The sequence below is a fragment of the Anser brachyrhynchus genome, assembly GCF_964034855.1.
Source record: "Anser brachyrhynchus genome assembly, chromosome: 1".
NCBI lineage: Eukaryota > Metazoa > Chordata > Aves > Anseriformes > Anatidae > Anser > Anser brachyrhynchus.
The window spans coordinates 97682755-97701175 of NC_137694.1; the positions used below are offsets into that span (position 1 = coordinate 97682755).

Consider the following 18421-nt stretch of genomic DNA (forward strand, 5'->3'; position numbering starts at 1 on the left):
CATAGGGACAGAGAGCCCCATAAACTTACATGAGATAACTTGGCAGCAAAGTACAACAGAAATCTGTGGTGTTTAAAATCTGGAAGCTTAAGCCCATGCCTAGCAGAGAGAAACCAAAGCGTTGCTCTATTTGCTGCTTCCCTATCCTGACCTCCACGAGCCCTGACTTTGCTATTTCCTCCTGTGGCCATGACTGCAGACACAGACGAGCAGGATCTGCCATGGCAGAATTTGGACCTGGACAACGCGTAAGATTTCCTAATGCCTCTACATCACAGTATATTTTAAAATATTTTTTTTTCCACGTCTTGCACCTTCAAAAGCATACAACCTGAACTCATGTGTCAATAAAAGCATTTTTTCCTGTCCCTCCCCACCTGTGCCTCCTTCTATTCCTTTCTCCCATCTTCCAGCAGTGAAAGGAGAAGGAGTTAAAAGATCACGCTGCCTTCCAGACAGTACTTTCTCATGTATGTTACCTCTCTCCGCACACAAGTGACGCTGCCCTCCCTCTGGATGGTTCCACATATCTGTCCTCTGAAGCTAAAGAGATGGGAATGATTTTCCTCAACATGAAATGCCGTATAAAGAGTGTGGGTGGGAAATATGCAGTGTAATGGAACTGAAACCCCATAAGGGAAATCAACACAGGCAGTTGCTGATACGCTATTTACTTGGATAAATCATCCATTTTCCTCCTGGGCAAGATGACTTGAGGTATCACCTACCCGGGATGGCAAGTGCAAACATAAATAATAAATAAATCTATCTGAGGAAGAATTTTGACTGTAATGGGCTTTGTAGAGAAGTAAGTTTCAGTTAAACTTAATCCTTGCTGTCTTCTGTGTCTCCAGCAGCAGAAACATCTGGTCGGTTTTAGATTCCCCTTGGATTCCCAACTTCAAAGGGAGTTATAAAGAATAACAAATACATGTACTGGCACTGAAAAAAAAAAATTAGAGCAGCAGGAGAGAATGGTAAAATTGTCCTTATTTGACTGCTAGTGACAGGCGCCACAGGCAGAACTGTGAGAAAAAATCTTAACGGCTCAGGCAAATAAGCTTTTTTTTTTTTTTCCTAATGACTGGCTCTCTCTACTAATGACGCAGAAAATCTATGGGATCTGCCCCATAATGGCAAGAAGCACATGTGCCAAGGAACATGCACGCAAGGGTATGTAGAAAACAGATTTCAAATCAGATATGTACTAAATTAATAGGCAGGAAACCAGGAACTAAGTTTTGTTCCCAGCTCTTTAGCTGAGAGTTCGCCGTTTATGTTGTTGGTTAAATTACAGAGGGCCAAATTTGGGCTCTTTAAGTCAGTAGGACATTGCGAAGTATGGTCATAAACAATGACTGCCATACGCACTTGTCAGAACCTATTCCAAAACTCTCAGGAATAGGGGTAAGGGTAAGCAAACACAGTAACAGACGTCTGCAGCATGACGTCTTTCCTCTGCTACGTGGTGGCTGGAAAGTGAATGGGTGGCCATGCTGCCTTTACGAACACAGCACTACCTGCAACAGCCTTTGACACGATTTTGCCCGTCTGTGCACTGAGCTTCATGCTGATCTTCTGAATCAATGGGCTTGTGGAACAACGTCCCCCACTTCACTCATGCAGCATCAACAGTCTTCTTTATCAAGTTTTGTTCTTTCACCGCTTCAATCGTAGGGCTAATAAAATAAATGTAATGTGAAGGATGTGTGAGGATTCATGAACCTATGTGAAGCCTCCTGTAAGCTAAACATTAACTCTTGTAGGAACACTAAACTTGTTAATCTTTTCATCAATACTATAGTCTCCTAAATGCCTGGCTTCATGTCATGTGAAGACAGATGCCAGAGGGGAAAATTACAGAATAGGCTTTTGCAAATAGTATTATAACCACAGCTATCCCTCTTCCACCTCCAGTGACAGAGAGTCCATAGAATATAAATATTGAAGGTAGTCACCAAATAAATTCCAGTGATTCCTGAATCAAAGAGACTGATCAACTTGTGGATATTTGATTGCTATTTTTGGCAACTAAATTATTTCTTGCAAATAATTCTTGCAGCTCTGTTACTGGACTTGCAAACATGACTTTTTTCCTGACCTTATTTTATCTTATTATGTCATGAGGTAAGCAGCTTCCCATTGTTTCAGATTCAAAGATATTTCAGGATCTCTTTAATGCCCCACGTAACAGCAAGACTGTATCAAGATTTTGCCATAAATACAGCAGTCTCGTATTTATATCAGAATGTTCAGTCATAAGAATCGTAAGTTCTTGTACCGTGCAATGATTGAAGGACTTCTGCAACAGGATCCTTACTGAAAGACCCTAATCCTAAATTGACTTCTCACTGAATAGTAGAAGACTCAAAATGAAGGTGCTCTACAAACTGCTATAGAAGAAGGAATTTAAGCATATGTCTGTGAGACAGAAATCATCCATTTTTGAAGCTCATACTGCAGTGCTACTAAACAGTTTAATCTAGAAAGGGAACCCAAAAAGAACTTGAATTGCACAGCAGAGACAGGACAAATCAATTCCATGTCCGGTGTACCGTTGCTTTGGGGGAGCCGTTGTGGGATAAATTCATCCCTCTTGCCCAGGAGCTACCACTGAAAGCAATGATACGTGAAGCAGGATCTCTGCTGACATCAGACTGTCAGGACCTGTGAAAGACAGTGCTTTTGGACGTACCGATGCAAAATTAACTTTTAGAAAAGTCTCTTTGACCCCTTGACCTAAAGATCTTTGACTCTTGAAAGGGGGCCTGTCTTACTAAGGCTCTATAATCTGTGTCACCAATATCCTCCCATTGGGAACCTTTTCAGACTAATGCTTACAATCTTAATTGTCCAGCAAAAGCATACTTCTAGAGAAAGTAACGAAAGATTTTGTGAGCACAATATGAAATCTCAGGATTCCCAAGAGATTTCTTCAAGGGCCACTTTATTTCAAGGTAACATCAGAAGTTTTCTAATTTCTGTATCTTCAGTCAGAGCTGACTGGCCTGGGTTGAGGGCAGCACAGGCTGAAACAGCTTGAAAGCCAGCTGCAGGTTTGACTGCATCCAGCAGCATGCATGGAGAATCACCAACATGGACTTCATCCCCAGTGTCTGCTAAAGCCAAGGGAAAAAACTAGATCAGGTTTATAATATGTTACAAAAAAAAAAAAATCACATTTTTTCTACAAGAAATGCTGCCTATAATGAAATACAGTTCATTAGAAAACCAAACAGCCACAATTCCTGTCTATACCTCTAATATTTACTCCTGCACACTGCAGAAATGACCTTGACTTTCTGAAGACAGACTGGCAAGTATCAGTCTAGAAGTGAAGGCTTAGAGAGATATGTTATAGCCTTCAACTATTACAGATAGCGAAGGAAACAAAAGGCACTGGAAGAGAATGGGAGGCAGAATAGCTTTCTCTCTACATCTGTTACAAGTTTTTAATGATACAAATCATTCTAGTTAAATCATATCTCTGAGTTTGGTGTGTTATTTATTAAAGAGAGCAGCACAACAAAGGGACATAGACAATCCATCCTGGGACAACAGCTAACAAACACTTCAGTTGCATAGCAGCATTTCACCAAGTACCTTTATAAATTTTTCTTTACATCTTGTTTATAGCACGTTACATTCTCCTGTAACTAGAGCTGGTAGACCAGATCCGGCATGGTCTATCAGTTTCTTGAGTACCTTTCCTGTCCTCTTATGTGTCTGTAAGCATTCAGGCACAGTGCAGCAATTCAATACAACCATTATAAATGCAGTTCAACTCCTGGCCAGCCCTCAGCATGCACATATACATTTGCAAAGCATTAACGGTAGGTTAAGCTAAAAAGAACCATCCCAATAATACTAGCCAGATAGGCAAGATCTACAGCTGCTTTCTTTTTGCTTGGGATATTTTACTGCTTATATTATTATCTTTGTGATGTGTGATGCTCTACCAGCATGCAAGAAATATTGTGTGTCCACAACAAACTTTTTCAAAAATTTATTTACAGAGTGAGGTGGTGGAGCTTTTTTTTTTTTTTTTAAAGCCTAAAAATATCATTATTCCAGCTCTTCACGTTCAAGACCAGTGTAAAAATATATTCTTCAGATTAAATCAGCCTTCTTAAGACTAAATTCAATATATACTGATACGGCAGGTTACATGCTTAGTCACGTAAAAAATTCTGATGAATACAGGAGACAGCTGTTAGACAAAGCATATATTCCTGCCTGTCTCATCACTGGTCTGTGACTGAGAAATATCAAAGCAACTACACTATCATCCCTAGAATAAGTATTTATTTAAAAGCAGCTTTTCTGTACGACAAAATACCCCTTACCAAGTTTGGAAAACAGAAACAAAAGGTTAGGTGGTCAAACAAATGGAAAATCTTTTCATTTCTTATTTTTTGTCACCTTGTGTTTACCTCAGACTTGAGTGCAAACTCTGAAGTAGAGCTGCAGGATGCATTTCCTCTGCAGGGGTGATCAGATGCTGACTGTTCTATCCCTAACTTACAAAAGTCTCAGTGATAATATTTCTAAGCCAAATGACATTGCTGTATCTAGCCAAATTCAAGGAAGCCAGATCAGAATAACCAAGGTATCGTGTGAGCAGGGTAGTATTGCAGCCCTTTTTCAAAAAACAGGGATCCACACATTGTTGAGACAAGGTCAGGTCCTTTACATTTCATGTGAAACAGTCCCTCCAGCAACAGAGCAATCCTTAACTACGTGTTTTGCTTTTAATCTTTACCCTCAGCCCTACTTGTCAAAAATACCCCCTTTAAATTCATGTTGTTCTTTTGTAGAGTGCTCCCACGGAGCTGGGTTTATGCCAGTCCTGAAGAATTTAAGATTAGCCAAAACCATAACCTAAAGTAGTATGCCTCTGAGGCATACCATATCGTGGCCCTGGACAATACTGCTGCCAGAAGAACTGTAGTATTTAAGCATACCAACCCCACTAGAGAAAGTGGAACGGAGTGGAAAAAACATCCAAGACATTAAGAAGAGAAAGCAAGAGTGGTTTGGGTGTTACACAGGATGAGTAAAGACTGACAGCAACAACCAAAAATGCTCTAATAAGGGAAGGTCCCTTTCAAATAAGACCTAAGAAGCAACAAATTGAAGCGAATACACTAATATTAACTACATAGGTTTCACACACACACCATGACGTTGTAAACAGTTATACCGAGATAGGCACCCAGAATTTCAGAAATTTGGTCTGCAAGCACTCCACAGAGAAGGAAGCCAGTAGAACTGAAATGGTATCAAAGGCTTCTCAATTTGCAGAGCAGAAAGAATATATCTCCAGGGGAGACCTACATATAGTTGCAGAGACAGACACTATCTCTGTAACAGTTGATCAGAAAGTCCCATTATAAAATCCCAAATAATCCAAGGGACCATTTTTGTAATTTTATGAACTTCCACAGAGAATTAAATCAACTACAGAAACATTTGAAAAACACTGGTGTATTTGAAGTCCATTGCTGTGAGTGACATCAATACAAGACCTCAGCAAAGTTTAAGGGTCCTCATATATTTTAATATTTTTGTCTTAATAGAATATGAGAGATTTACTTTTTTTTATTTTAAATAGGTTTAGTAGAATTCTGATGAAGTGCTTCCCTAAATGTCACCTAGAAGAGCCCAAACACAACCCCATATTTCTGCTTTACAGGATAGCTACAGACTTTGAAATTTGCTTTTGTTTCACAGTTGAATTAAACAGTGTATTGCAAAGTTGCCCATGAAACAAAAATAAAAAATGATTTCAATCAACTGAATGTTTTGTTTTGACAAAATAATTTTGTTTTGATTGTTGCTTTCAGTTTTGATTTAAATTTTATATTAGAACATAGAACACATTTTTGAAAGAAAAGTTTGAAACAAGCATTTCTATTCCACAAATGCAAAAAAGCTTTATCTGTAAATATAGATAATGAAAATAAATTGAGTCCTAGGAGTGTGTGTGTGCATTTTATGTATATACAATTATATATATGTATGTATATATATATAAAATGAACCAGTATTTCAATCAGAAGAGAATTCCAATAGATTATTATTATTATTTTTTTTTTTTTTACTAATTCTAGTCCTGGCCTTCCATACTCTTTAGTGAACCTCACAAGCTTGTAATACCTCTGGAATTCTATCAATATATCAGTGACAACCTAATTATTATTAATAATCTAGGTGGTATGTTGTTCCTATCTACTCCTTAGACTGGCGGAGCTTACTGGTGTATGAAAAGTAAAAAGCTTTTCATACAATTATTTATGTAACAACTAGCACAAGTCTTGTTGGGTCAAGTGTCCTTCATTACTATTGCCATTTGGTCTGTTCCTTTAAATTTAACTTACAGATAAATACAAGAATAATTGAGATTTTAAGATGTTTAAGCACCCAAAAATTCCTTTTTCTTCAACCACTAAGAATCTTGCTCACTGCTCACACACTTCCAAACAAATAAAATGCAAAATACCATGAAGCCATGTAAGCTTGACTGAAACTGCAAGATGAGTCCTGACCTAAAGCAGGAGGAATTCAAATTAGGATTCACCTAAATCAGGTAGCAGCAAGAGCCCCAGCATATGAAAGTATTCACTTAGGAAGACCAGAAGGGGAGCTGAGGTATGGCTTGGCCTGTAAACATGACATCATTCCCAGTGATTGGCACCCCCTGGATATTTCAATGTTGAGATGCTTTTGAGAAGTGGTTGCCTCCTGCGCCATTTGGTGAAGGGCTTTTTGTGACATGGACGGAATCTCATTAAGAATCAAATAATTTGTTTGTTATAAAGCTCATTTCTAAATGCAGTGCTTGGAGCAGAAATCCGAGGATTCAAACAATTAATTGTACTGTTTAGTCTCCCATGAAAGCACTTTCTAACTTGAACCTACCTACTGGAACATCAGATGCCACACTTTGCAAAGCAGAGACGAGGAAAGTCTTGGGGAGAGCTGTTGGGATTACCTCTCCTGTGTTTTTTTAAAGTATTAGATTTGGGGAGCAATGTATGGGAAGAGAGAGGGGGGCAAAATAAAAAGAGTTTGGATTGCATATCTTTACAAACAGGTCATTACCATATGAGAGAAATACAAAGGCTTGTTCAAATGCCTGAACTACAATTACCTCTGTCACTTCTCTAACAGAGCTTTCCCTGCTGCACACCAAGCGGACTATTGAATGTGCCTTCTGCATACTGGGCCCACGGGCTGACAGCTTCCACAATCTGAAATGAATTGAATGCGCTCTCCTTCATCCTGCATATTTCTTCAGCTAAGATTGTCTGTAACCCCTTCCTAGCAGTAAGATTTCAGAGCCTAGCTGCCCTGCCTGAGGAAGATGACCGAGTCACTTATTCTTCACCTTCACAAAACAAAAACACCAATTTAGAGACCAGAGAAAACTGAAAATACCAAAAAGCACCTCTGTGCCTCAGCATCCTCAGCACTAACAGCAGAAGTTCCTTATGCTTAGATCAACATTATGTGAAAAAAATTCCCCTTTCCTATACACATTGCCTTTTCCAAATGAGGGACTGTCGGTTCTCTACTACCAGCTTTCCTCTCCCTTGTCTGGTCTTAAACTTACTGAAAAAATAAAAATAAAAAGAAGAAAAACCTCCCTCTGCTAAATGTAATACCTCCCCTCTCCTCTCTCAGTTTCCTTTGGGTCTCCCTTCACGACTCTGGCTTTGGTGTTTTTAAGACCCTGTGCTGATACCTGACCACTTTGTTCTTTTTTTTTTTCCTTTTTTTTTTTTTTTTTTCCTGTTTGCTTAAAACTCCAGCCCCCAAAAGAGAATTTGGAGAAAACCAGCTTTCTCTAGTTACCCCATTGTTCTTCTCAGGCAAGATCTATTTCAGATGTTTCTATTTCAAATATTTAATGACAGACCTATTCATACAAAGATATGCCAACACCACTCCCCTGTCTCTTTGGCATGATGTAGAGCACAGAAAAAGATTGTCACAAGATAAAAGGATTCAGTCAGTCAATAAAATCAAGTTCAAACTTATAAACAGTACGTAGCAAATTCCATACATCATCACAACTTCCCAAGTAAAAGTCTGACAACAGCATTTTTCAAGGGAGACCCCATGGGACAAACACATATCCACTTAATGCTACCACAGTGGACCCTCACTGGCTTCCTTTCCAATAGGACCCGAAGAGAAGCCAAAAACTGTAAACTTACTTCTGGGGTCTTGTCTTCACTGCAATGCCACTCGAAAGTAATGTGCTAATGTTGCACCCAGCACAACTCCCACCCACAAACAGAAGTCTCTTGCTCAAATTAAATGCTATTTTAACTTGACTCTTTGGCCTAAAAAAAAAGATTTGAAGTGGCAGCCCATGTGTTGTAGTTACTAGTGTTAGTAATGCAGTGGGAACTCAGCAGTTATCCTGCTATGGGTTTAAAGAGCTGATCTAAGGCCTTGTCTTGCATCTGGGATCTAGACTAAAAATTCAATGCACAACCCTTATACCCAGTTATCTACATGAAGCTCACGGAGATAGCAGGTGACAGTCTGACATTAATGATCTGCTTCTTCTCTCTTCAGTCTCTACAGTATGTTGCTGACAATGAATACCTCTTATTTATAGAAGAAACTAATGCCTACAAAATCAATTTAAGACACAGAACTCTTACGAGCATCAGTCCATAACACTCTTGTGATAAATTTATTCAACACATGTAAAACTCTGCTGGTTTTAAGTAATTTTACTCACTACATGTGCCTATCCAGGCTATAATTGTTAATGAGGAGGGCCTTTTGCAAATACCTAAAGAGTCTCTGTCTGTGAAACAGCCCAGTTACACCTATAAACCAACTTTCACATGAACACATCATGATCAGATTTCAGCTCCATGTGAACTACAAGACTTATTATATACACGGACAAAAGAATTTTAAGGCACATTGTGGTGTGTGAAAGCAGGCTAAGGTGTCCATATAGACAATGTATCTGTGGCAAATCCAATCTCTTGCATCTTGACCATTACCTATATAAAGCCTCTCTTCACTCTAATAAGCTGGCATGAGATGACTAAACTTGAATATGGACAACTAAAACAAACCAACACAAAAGCTGCCATATTGTCATCTGAACATCTCATGCACCAGTTTATTTACATTCTCCAGGGCTATAACCCCAGCTGGTAGTTTTGATTAGTAGTGAATGTGCTCACACAACAAATTGGACCTTCTCCTTCTTGGGCATAAGCAATCCCTTCCCCAGATGACTGTGGAATATGAAGAAGCAAATCTGGGGGACATTGGGCAGGCAGTTTTGTCACATCACATATCTGAAAAACTACCATCGCTGTCTGGCTCACAAGAGGATTTGGCAGCAAGTCAGACTATTTTGACTATCTGGAGGACTCTTCCCCACTGCCAGAGTAGCAAGATACAGGCATCATAGAAGCTTATAACAGAGCATAAAGTAATGTTATTTAGAAGTGAATACAAAATTGTGGACCACAAGGCCAGCTGCAGGGGCTGTCTTTTGCTAACAGGTTTTAAGCCAAAGCACAGGATAACATGGCAAGCATCATCAGAGCATGTACGTATCTACTCTTTTTCTGTTATCATGCAAGGACAGCTTTGCCCACTGTAGCCATTAGCAAATGCCTTACTGTAAAACTACAAGTGTAGCAGGGTTTTAACAGCCTTTTTCCTCTAGCTGCTCTGGGATTTTTCCTTTCTTGGCTGTAACCAGTTGCAACCAGTTGTGAATAAGTCGTTATCCCCCTGTGCAACTCACAGCAACTAAAAGAAACCAATGTCATTATGCAAGTTTCAAAAAAAAAAAAAAAGTTTTGTTTTATGGTTAATTATCCATGGTCTATTTACAAAATAAATCAACTCATTGTGCACCACCAGGATTTGAGGCCTCATTTGAACTTTGCTTTTCATTAATCACTTTAAAAATAAATGCTAACTAGATTTTCTTTATTTCCTTTTCGGTTTGTTACTTGCATCTGGGTATAAACTATAAAATTGGTGAAAGAATAAAGTATGGATTATTCACCCTCAGTTTCATGACTTACATGATCTCAGCCTTGTCTTTCTCCACGTGCCTAAACAGATGCACAGTCCAAAAATTCCAACATTCTGTAAGAAATGCAATCACAAGATTGAAATATTTTTTAAACTCAAACTTTGACTTGCTCAAAAAAATAAAAAGGAATTCTTGAAAAGCTTCCCTTAAGAAACAAAAAGATGGGCAAATATTTACAAATATATATAAGCTATTATAAGAGGCAAATAAAATTACTCATGTAGATACCTAAGTAATACACAGATGTTTGTGAGCTCTGAGTGCAAGGCTCTTTTGTTTAGACAAAATCTACTTGCAGGCAGGCTAGAGAAGGCAGAAAATGGATATCTGATTTTTGCAGTGCTTACAATTTATAAAAGAAACCAGAAATATTTTTTTTTTCTGAAAATGTTTTAATTATATAAGATGTTTAGATCTTGTCCACATGTGATGACAGAGAACTACCAAATTTCTGAAAACTAGCCAATCGAGAGGCAAAGGACACTCTTGGCTGCTCTGTTAAAAACTAACTTTATTAACACTTATTTCACTTCAGCAGAGAGTAAAACATATATTTGCATAAAGCTGAAATTCCCCTCAGCTTCAACTAAGACAGTTGGAGCTACGTATTTGTTTCGATTACAGACTGCCTGTTCAAGTAAGACAAAATAAGAAAGGCTGACAAACAACTAAAACAAGAAAAACATATATAACACTGAGATGTTAAAAAGCTGCCCACAAACTGGTTTTTTTTTTTTTTTTTTTTGGTCACATACAGTCACCCTTAAGAATTCTTTCTCCTTGCTATGAGGAACAGAAAGTCACAGTTCTCCAAGTTCTCCATGCAATCGCTAGTGAAATGCTATGGAAAAAGCTGTGCTGTCACAGCAGGTCAAAAAATGTCGTTCTGCTGCTCTCAGGAATTAAACTACAACATTTAGCTTCAAAGTTCCTGAGCTGGGTGCAACTATAAAGAAGACTGAACACAGCCGACAGATATTTTTTAGAAACTGAGATGAAGAGCTGAAACTAAGACATTAGATCATTAATACTACATATTGTTACTAATAGGAGCTCAGGAAGGTAATTTTTGCTTGCCTGTTGGTGTGAAATAGAATCAGAGACATTTGAAAAGTTAAAGAAATCCACTGCCTACTCCTCCACTTTGCAGATAGCTGAGTCGCTTTAACTTTCATTTCCAAAAGTAAATTAGCTCCTACTTAAATGAAAGTAAAAAATTTAAAGCTGCCTCCACCTGACTGCAAAGTACTGCAGCCAGGCTGGAAGAGGAAAGGATAGGTCTTCAAAGAAAATAAAAGCCTTTTAAAGCGACTCCGAATACGAACGCTTGCCCTTGCAGCAGCGAGCTGTGGCCCTACAGCCGCTTTCCATTATAAATGCTAAATTGGGAAATGTTTAACATTCTTTGTTTAATCTTTGCAGTATAAAGAAAAAAACAGCTGATTCTCAGAAACAGCCCGAACAACCATTACGGGTCTGCCCCTCCCTTTCTCAGAGCAGAACAGACCATTTCCAGCCTCAGCTGACACTGATGCTTTTAAGCCAAAATGTAGATTTAGATGTACCCCAGATGACTAGATTGAAACTTCGTGATCTTTTTCTAAAGTGATGTCAGGAGCATAAAGCAACCAGGATATTTAATAAAACCTTTAAGCAGAAAAAGTTGAGGAAATACATGGAGTGAAAGTTACGGGTGAAGATGCTTTCAGATGTTTTCTACACCATTTTCTATTAACATCTTTCCACAAAATCTTTCCATGAAAGGCAATATTATTTAGTTTGATTGCAAAAATTATCAACTAAGCATGTTATACTCTTGTTCGCAGCACAGTCAAGACAGTGAGTCCATCCAATCTGCTGCCACCGATCACAAATCAAACACCAAAAGCTTGGAAGCAAACAATCCTCTCTCTTTTCCCCACACTGACAAGCTCTCCTTGTATCTTGTCTCTACAAGAACGGCTTTAAAGAGCTGAACTTCAGCATGTGTCCTAACAGCCGAACAAGTCGGAAGCATCTTCAGTCAAAATTATGAAGTAATACCCCAAACCGAGTCCCCACAGAAACTGATTTTTTTAGTTACTTTTCTCACAAGATTTTACCCTGAAGCAGACTTCCCGGAATATCAAGTCTATTTACCTTCTCTCTTTTACTTTAGGTATAAAAGTCATGTCCTAAAGAGTGTTTTTAAAGCCTCCTAATCAACTAGGTGAAGAGAGCTTTGCCCTGTTTCCCACCCCAGGCACCAGCACAAAGTAACTGCCAGGGATGAAACCAACCAACCAACCAACCATCCATCCATCCAGGAGGTCAAACCCCCGAGCAAATGAGGATCTGCTCCTTCCCCAAAGTGGGTATGACACATTGCCCAGGCCATCCTCTCACTGGACTAACGTTGATACAGGCATTCAGTCCAAACAGAACACACTTTGTTTCATGGCAAGAGGAAAATATTAACAACCTTCCAGAAGAAAGAGCAAGCAACATCGAGATGTCTACTCCTCAAAAGAGCCTCTGCCAAAAGCACCGTGCCCATGCTGAGAACTTCTCCACATCCCCGGACTGCAGTGATTCTTCCCTGCAGGTGCCACGGCCCACCTCCCTAAACCATATTTAACAACAAAGACAAGGATGCACAGGTTCTGTGATGGGAGCAAAGAACCGTCCTGCCTTGTTTTCTGGGAAAGTATGAGATAATAGTTTTAAAAAGGAGGTGTACAAGAACATGCAGTGCAGCTAGGCTTGATACTTCAGTTACAGCCACTCTAAATATATTCCTTCTGGCATCATATCTTTGGGACACCAGTAAGTCAAAAAGACCCGTGAAGCTATTGAAGGTACTAGCAATCAGTTACTGACAGTGAAGGACACAAAATTGTCATAAACTTAAAGTGTCAGAGCTGCAAAAAAAAGGATATTTTGAAGAACAGGAGGGGGTTAACCTTGCAGAAATATTAATAGATAGAAGAAAAAAGACTGTTGTATTTAATTCAGCACATTACTAGATATAGCAAAATCATATTAGCTAACTATTTTTCCAATATACTCAACCCCAAGCATGTGTAAAGAAAGCAAAATAATGAAATTTTAAAATAAAAATTAACGTAGAGCTTCTTTTTATTGTTGTTGCTCTTTTTAAACCCTTAGGGCTCATATTTAACCTTTTCTCTAAAATAACAAACTTGAATTTAAGAAAAATAAGGCAGAGATCTGCATAGTGGCAGGACTCGAACAGCTTTGTTTAAATACTACAGTTTTCTTAAGTTGTGAAATGAAGTCTTGTTTGTTAAAACTGAATAGTAACATGCCATTTCAGAAACTGCTCAAATTTTTGTCTGTTCTGTTTATAAATTTAGGAAGACAGAATTTTCCTTCACAGGTTGAATGTCTAATGTCTGGTCAAGTCAAATCACCCTCTCCTCCATAAACTAAAATTAGATTTTACATTTTGCAGAAAACACAAAACTCCACCATTCTGGATGCCACTCAACTGCACAGATAAAACTAGAATTTTAGCAACATTCATTTCCAAGGTTTTTCAACTTGTTTAATTAGTAAGTACTCAGAAAATAATTAAACGTGTTGGACCATTCAGGAAGGTTAGTGCCTTGTTACAAGTCTACATAAGCTTACAAATCAAAGCTGGGTACTCAAGACTGGGGAAGTCAGAGGTAACTTAGTGATACAAACAGAAATTTCAGTAATTGAAAAGCAAGAAAATGATTTTAAGTGTGAATTCTGCTTGTCTACTGTTAGAAGTTATCAGGTTTTGTAGAATCTTTCAGTGCAGACGAAAAACTTCCAGAATAAACCTCTGGGAAGAACGGCAGAAAACACTTTTCTTTCAAGGACATATGACCACTCTTTTGATCAAGTTAAACACTGGAATCATATTCATCTCATACACACCTTCCAAGTATTTTACAAAGGGTTGACAGCAATTAAGGACAGCAGGATTAGGGATTGTCATGCTCAGGAAGGTTAGTCTCCACCACTTCATATAACCATGTCATAAAATGCTACTGATTCAGCTCCATCCTTACAACTACATAGGTTTCCAGGATGTGTTATTCCTACAGAGAATTCCTTCCAGAATTCTTCCTCTAAAGATCAGGGTCATCTTCTAATTTGCAGCTAACATTTATTTACAGTTAGTCCCTACAATTTGGTTTTTGTGGCGATACCAGTCAGAAGTGTTTTTTTTTTTTTTTTTTTACCTCTCTGACTTATTTCAACACCTTCTGCCTTTACATTTAAATCCACTTTATAAGCATTAATGAAATAGCTTTAGAATATTTCTGTAGGGCACAATAAACCAAGTATCTGTGATAATCCCTAAGAGATTCTGTACCGAGACAGAAATAGAGGCAGAAGATCTGGTTGCCCAGAGCTAAAGCAAGAATTGGATTCAGAATCAGGCAAGGAATCCAGTTGTTCTAGTATCCTTCTGAAGATCTACGTACTGCCCACCAATTTTGTAAAATACAGCTTATATAATCAACTTATAACAGTATACTTATATAAGATACTTATATAGCTTAAAATATTCCACTTCCTGTTTTCAAAAAGCTTTTCTTGATTCTTTTCTTGATTGTCTCAGGGATTATTGTCAAAAGATGTCAACTATTTCCTTTTATTCCTGAAGTGGGCAAAATTTATGCTTGTGCTCACTTTATGTCTGCTTTACATTGCCAGGACAACACTTTAAAATAACCAAGAGTCAAGCCCTATAACTTTTTAATTGACCTTATACACCCCTGACGTAATATCAACAAAATTAGCAGCATTACACTAGGGAAGAATCTGCCCAAGAATGTGCACACAGACAAGAACTATTTGTAAAGGGCAAAAGAAAACAAACCCCGACACAATGCTCGCAACCACAAACAGGTCAGATCCTCAGAGGATACAACTATGAATAAATTGGTTGCAATAAGTATAAGCATATTTTCCTCTTGAAACATGATCAAAAAGCATGAAATTTTCATACTACTGACCATTTTCTTCCTCCTTTTATTTGCCCTCCCCTCCCCAAATCCTTCATCTTTGATTCTTTTAGCAGGGTTATATATTTTTCACTTGCATTTGACAGAAATCGATTTAAAATATCCCAACCAATCCTAATCAAAAGAATTTCTGGATTTCTATGGATATCAATCACGTAAATGCAATAAAAAGTGAATAAATAAAGTTCAGCGTAGCATAAAATTTTACTCTGCTTCCGCACTTGCCGCTGTTATGTGGAGAGTGACCTGACACTTTCATTCTATACATCTGAAGTTTGGAGGGGGGAGAAAAAATAAAAAAGAGAGAAGGAGGGAGAGCACAGCGCTGTGCAGAAGTCATGGATGTTCCAGAGCACACTGTGACAGGAAAACACTCAATAGGAATTCCAGCAGCCAAAAAAAGATCTTAAATAGATCCATTGTCTTCCAGTCTGAAGCCCTTAAAAAGGCTAGAAATTAAAGCCTGTGCTGCCGGCACCCAGTCGTTCTTTCCTTTCATCGGGATTTGCAGGTCTTAATGCGATCTGTCGTGAGGAAAAACAGTGGAGCTATACAGTCCGGAGAGGTAGCAGAAGTGAAAGGCAGACGAGAGTTACATAACTGGCTTTTTACATAAATATTGCAGTGAGAGGTATTTTGCTTTTCAGAAAGGAAAAAAGATATTAAAAGGCACAAGAGAATTCAATCCAGCCTCCCGTACTTCATGTCCCTCTTTCGCTTTGTAACATGCATCGAGCAGTTCAAGGGAGGTTTTTCTTCTCCTTTTTCCTATTAAACCTAAACAAATAACCAATTCTGTCTTAAATATGTTGTAATAGTTTTTCTCGTATTACCTGAGAAGTGCACCACATCATGGGAGATGGAAGAAAGTCTTATTTTAAAGCATAAGCAAGGACGGCTTGCTTATCTGCAGCACAGGGCACTTCAAATGACCATGGATGTTAAACTAACTCCCCTCGGTACAGTCTGAGAAAAGGGAAAAAAACTGCAAGTCTCCCCATCTGTTATTTCCTTTTTTTTTTTTCTTTCCCCTCTTGGCTGTAGAAAAGCAAAATTATGCAAGAGCTTTTGAATGTAAAGCCTGTGTGTGCTTTTTTCCCTTTTTGTCTCTGTGTACACGGTATGTGATATTGCGTAACTGAGTACCGAGTGGGCGGCTAGCATTTACTATTGATTTACACTACTCCATATAATGAATTCAGAGCTCTGAGGGAGAGACGCACACGAAGAAAGACAGAGGGACAAGATGGGGATTTAAGGACGGGTGAGGAGTGGAGCCATGGAAAGAGGGGACCGAAACATCTGGGAACAGAAATACGCCTTTCTGAACCAAACAGGCTTTTCCCAGCCTCATCGTTTTGGTGCCCTTCGCCAGGTCTCTGGCAGCACAGATGCTCAACAAGAGCCACTAACCCCTCCAGCCAAAAGCAGGGTTTCCCTCCCACACCCACTGCCCAAATCTCATTAGAAACTTCAGAACAATATATACTTATGTCATTGTGGCACTTCCTGCGCTCACTATGAAGATGCACAGGAAGCTCTTATTCAGCCACGAGGGTTAGCACTAAGAAAAATCTTTTTTAATTACTATTCTACATCAACTTTTGACTTATTCCTTCAGGATCTGCAGGCTTGTAGGAGCACTGAAGTCATAGGCAGTATGCACAGTATGTCATCTAAAGCCCTGCATCTTTTGATATGTTAGGTAGTAGCATGGGAATCAGAGAATGGCAACAGGGAACACAACCTATTTTGCTCACTCTCCGCTGAGCAAGCACACACCTGGAGCCCTCAATTTAGACACCAGCACACCCCTAGCTCTATAATGAAAACCATATCCAGTCAATAAGGTGAAATTCTCTCATTCCCACAAGTGAATGCCCTGAATCCTTTGCCTCCAAGGTAAGACAAGGGTTTCCAAGTTCTGCCTGCTCCCACTTAATTCTAGGTCCTACAAAGCAAGGAAACACTGCCAGGCTGGCATGACACTGGCCTGTTAGATGCCACTTATTCATATTAGGTTGGGGATTTTGCTAACAATGTTGATGTGATTGTAGAGGTTTTTAATAGTTTCTAAAGCACACTTAAAAATTGAAAGACTAAAAGTAGTAGGTTTACTAAATGCCACAGCAGACATCTAGCCCAGTGGCAGAAAAAGAGCATGCTGATTACAAGAAAACAACTAACCAAAATCAAAAACCCAAACCAGCAGCTATCAATGCCCTTAAAGCTTCCTTTGCATTATCATCTTTGCCAGAAGACACGCATCCCCCATGTTGCTTTCTTCAAGCTCTGTATAATAGACAACACGCTTTTGTTTACAGGTCAAGCAAACAAAACAAAAAAAAATGACTTTATAAAAAAGGTAGATCCTGTTTTAAGGAAATTCCATGTGTATACAATGTTTCTGACTGTTTTGTTGATTTTTTTTTCTGCAGATCCACATCTACTAACATTAACTATGATACTACCAGCTGGCATGCATTCAGAATCTCTGTTGGGATTTTAGGTTAGAGAGAAAAGGAAAATAGTAATTCTCTGTCTCACACATGCTTATTCATTTTGTTTGTACAAAACTGAAATTGCATTGAAATAACCCCAGAAATGTTTTACACACAAAGTCATGTGTGGCCTAACTAGTCTGATTTGTCCTAAAATGAAACTGATCCTTAAAGGAAAAGAGTAAGGCGTTCATAAAGAGGGACCTGGGTGTGCAATCTCAATTTAGCACTCTTTAGTAACAGGTCAGGCCAACAAAAAAATGTGTTCAGACATACTGGGAGAAAGAAATGTGACAGAGATAAACTCTCCCTGACTCTCATGGTGACATTAGAAATTATGCCTAACAATCAAACTTTGAGTGATGCTTATACATGATAAGTATCTCAGGAAGACTGATCTATAGAACAGACTCAGAAAATAAAAAATATTTCCTAACCTTCTTTCTTCTGAAAAGACTGCATGTGAAGAGGAATGTTTCAGCATCAATTAATACACTTAAAGTTAGTTCACAAGTTGTAAATGTCCTCGTCAGGGATGCAGTGTAGAAGCTTAAAATGTATTAATCTCATGGGATGTTATATAAAAGAGATACACAGAGAAAATAAAGAAATGCCAACTAGGGCAAAGCAAGCTGTCATGTCAGTAAGAGCAGTTCCAACAGTGCTATGCTTGTTTAACCAACAACCGGAGTAGACATATATTTAAGCACTAGTCTGAATGTTAGATTTTAAGCATCCAGCAATGGACTGCACATAACAGGCTAAGACAGAGATCAGAATCCAATAAAAATATGGGGACAGAAATTATGGAGTTCAGTTCTCAT

At 38.6% G+C, this 18421-nt stretch overlaps 1 protein-coding gene across 10 annotated transcripts in view; it reads right to left on the reverse strand.

Moving 5' to 3' along the window:
• The window catches only part of LOC308188313 (uncharacterized protein), a 421245-nt gene that overhangs the window by 187587 nt on the left and 215237 nt on the right, over window positions 1–18421 (reverse strand). For 3 of the 10 annotated variants that reach the window (XR_013945391.1, XR_013945392.1, XR_013945394.1), the window contains 2 exons: window positions 10080–10143; window positions 1687–3116 (listed from right to left, as the gene is read on the reverse strand). The exons of 4 other annotated variants lie outside the window; for them this stretch is intronic. Coding sequence is in view for 1 of the 6 variants with exons in the window: in XM_080577184.1 (XP_080433310.1) it covers window positions 10080–10143 (64 nt within the window). In the remaining 5 variants the exon portion in view is untranslated. Of the gene's footprint in view, window positions 1–1686; window positions 3120–10079; window positions 10144–18421 lie in introns of those variants that run through there. 3 more of the 10 variants (XR_013945384.1, XM_080577184.1, XR_013945393.1) reach the window with 2 other exon arrangements.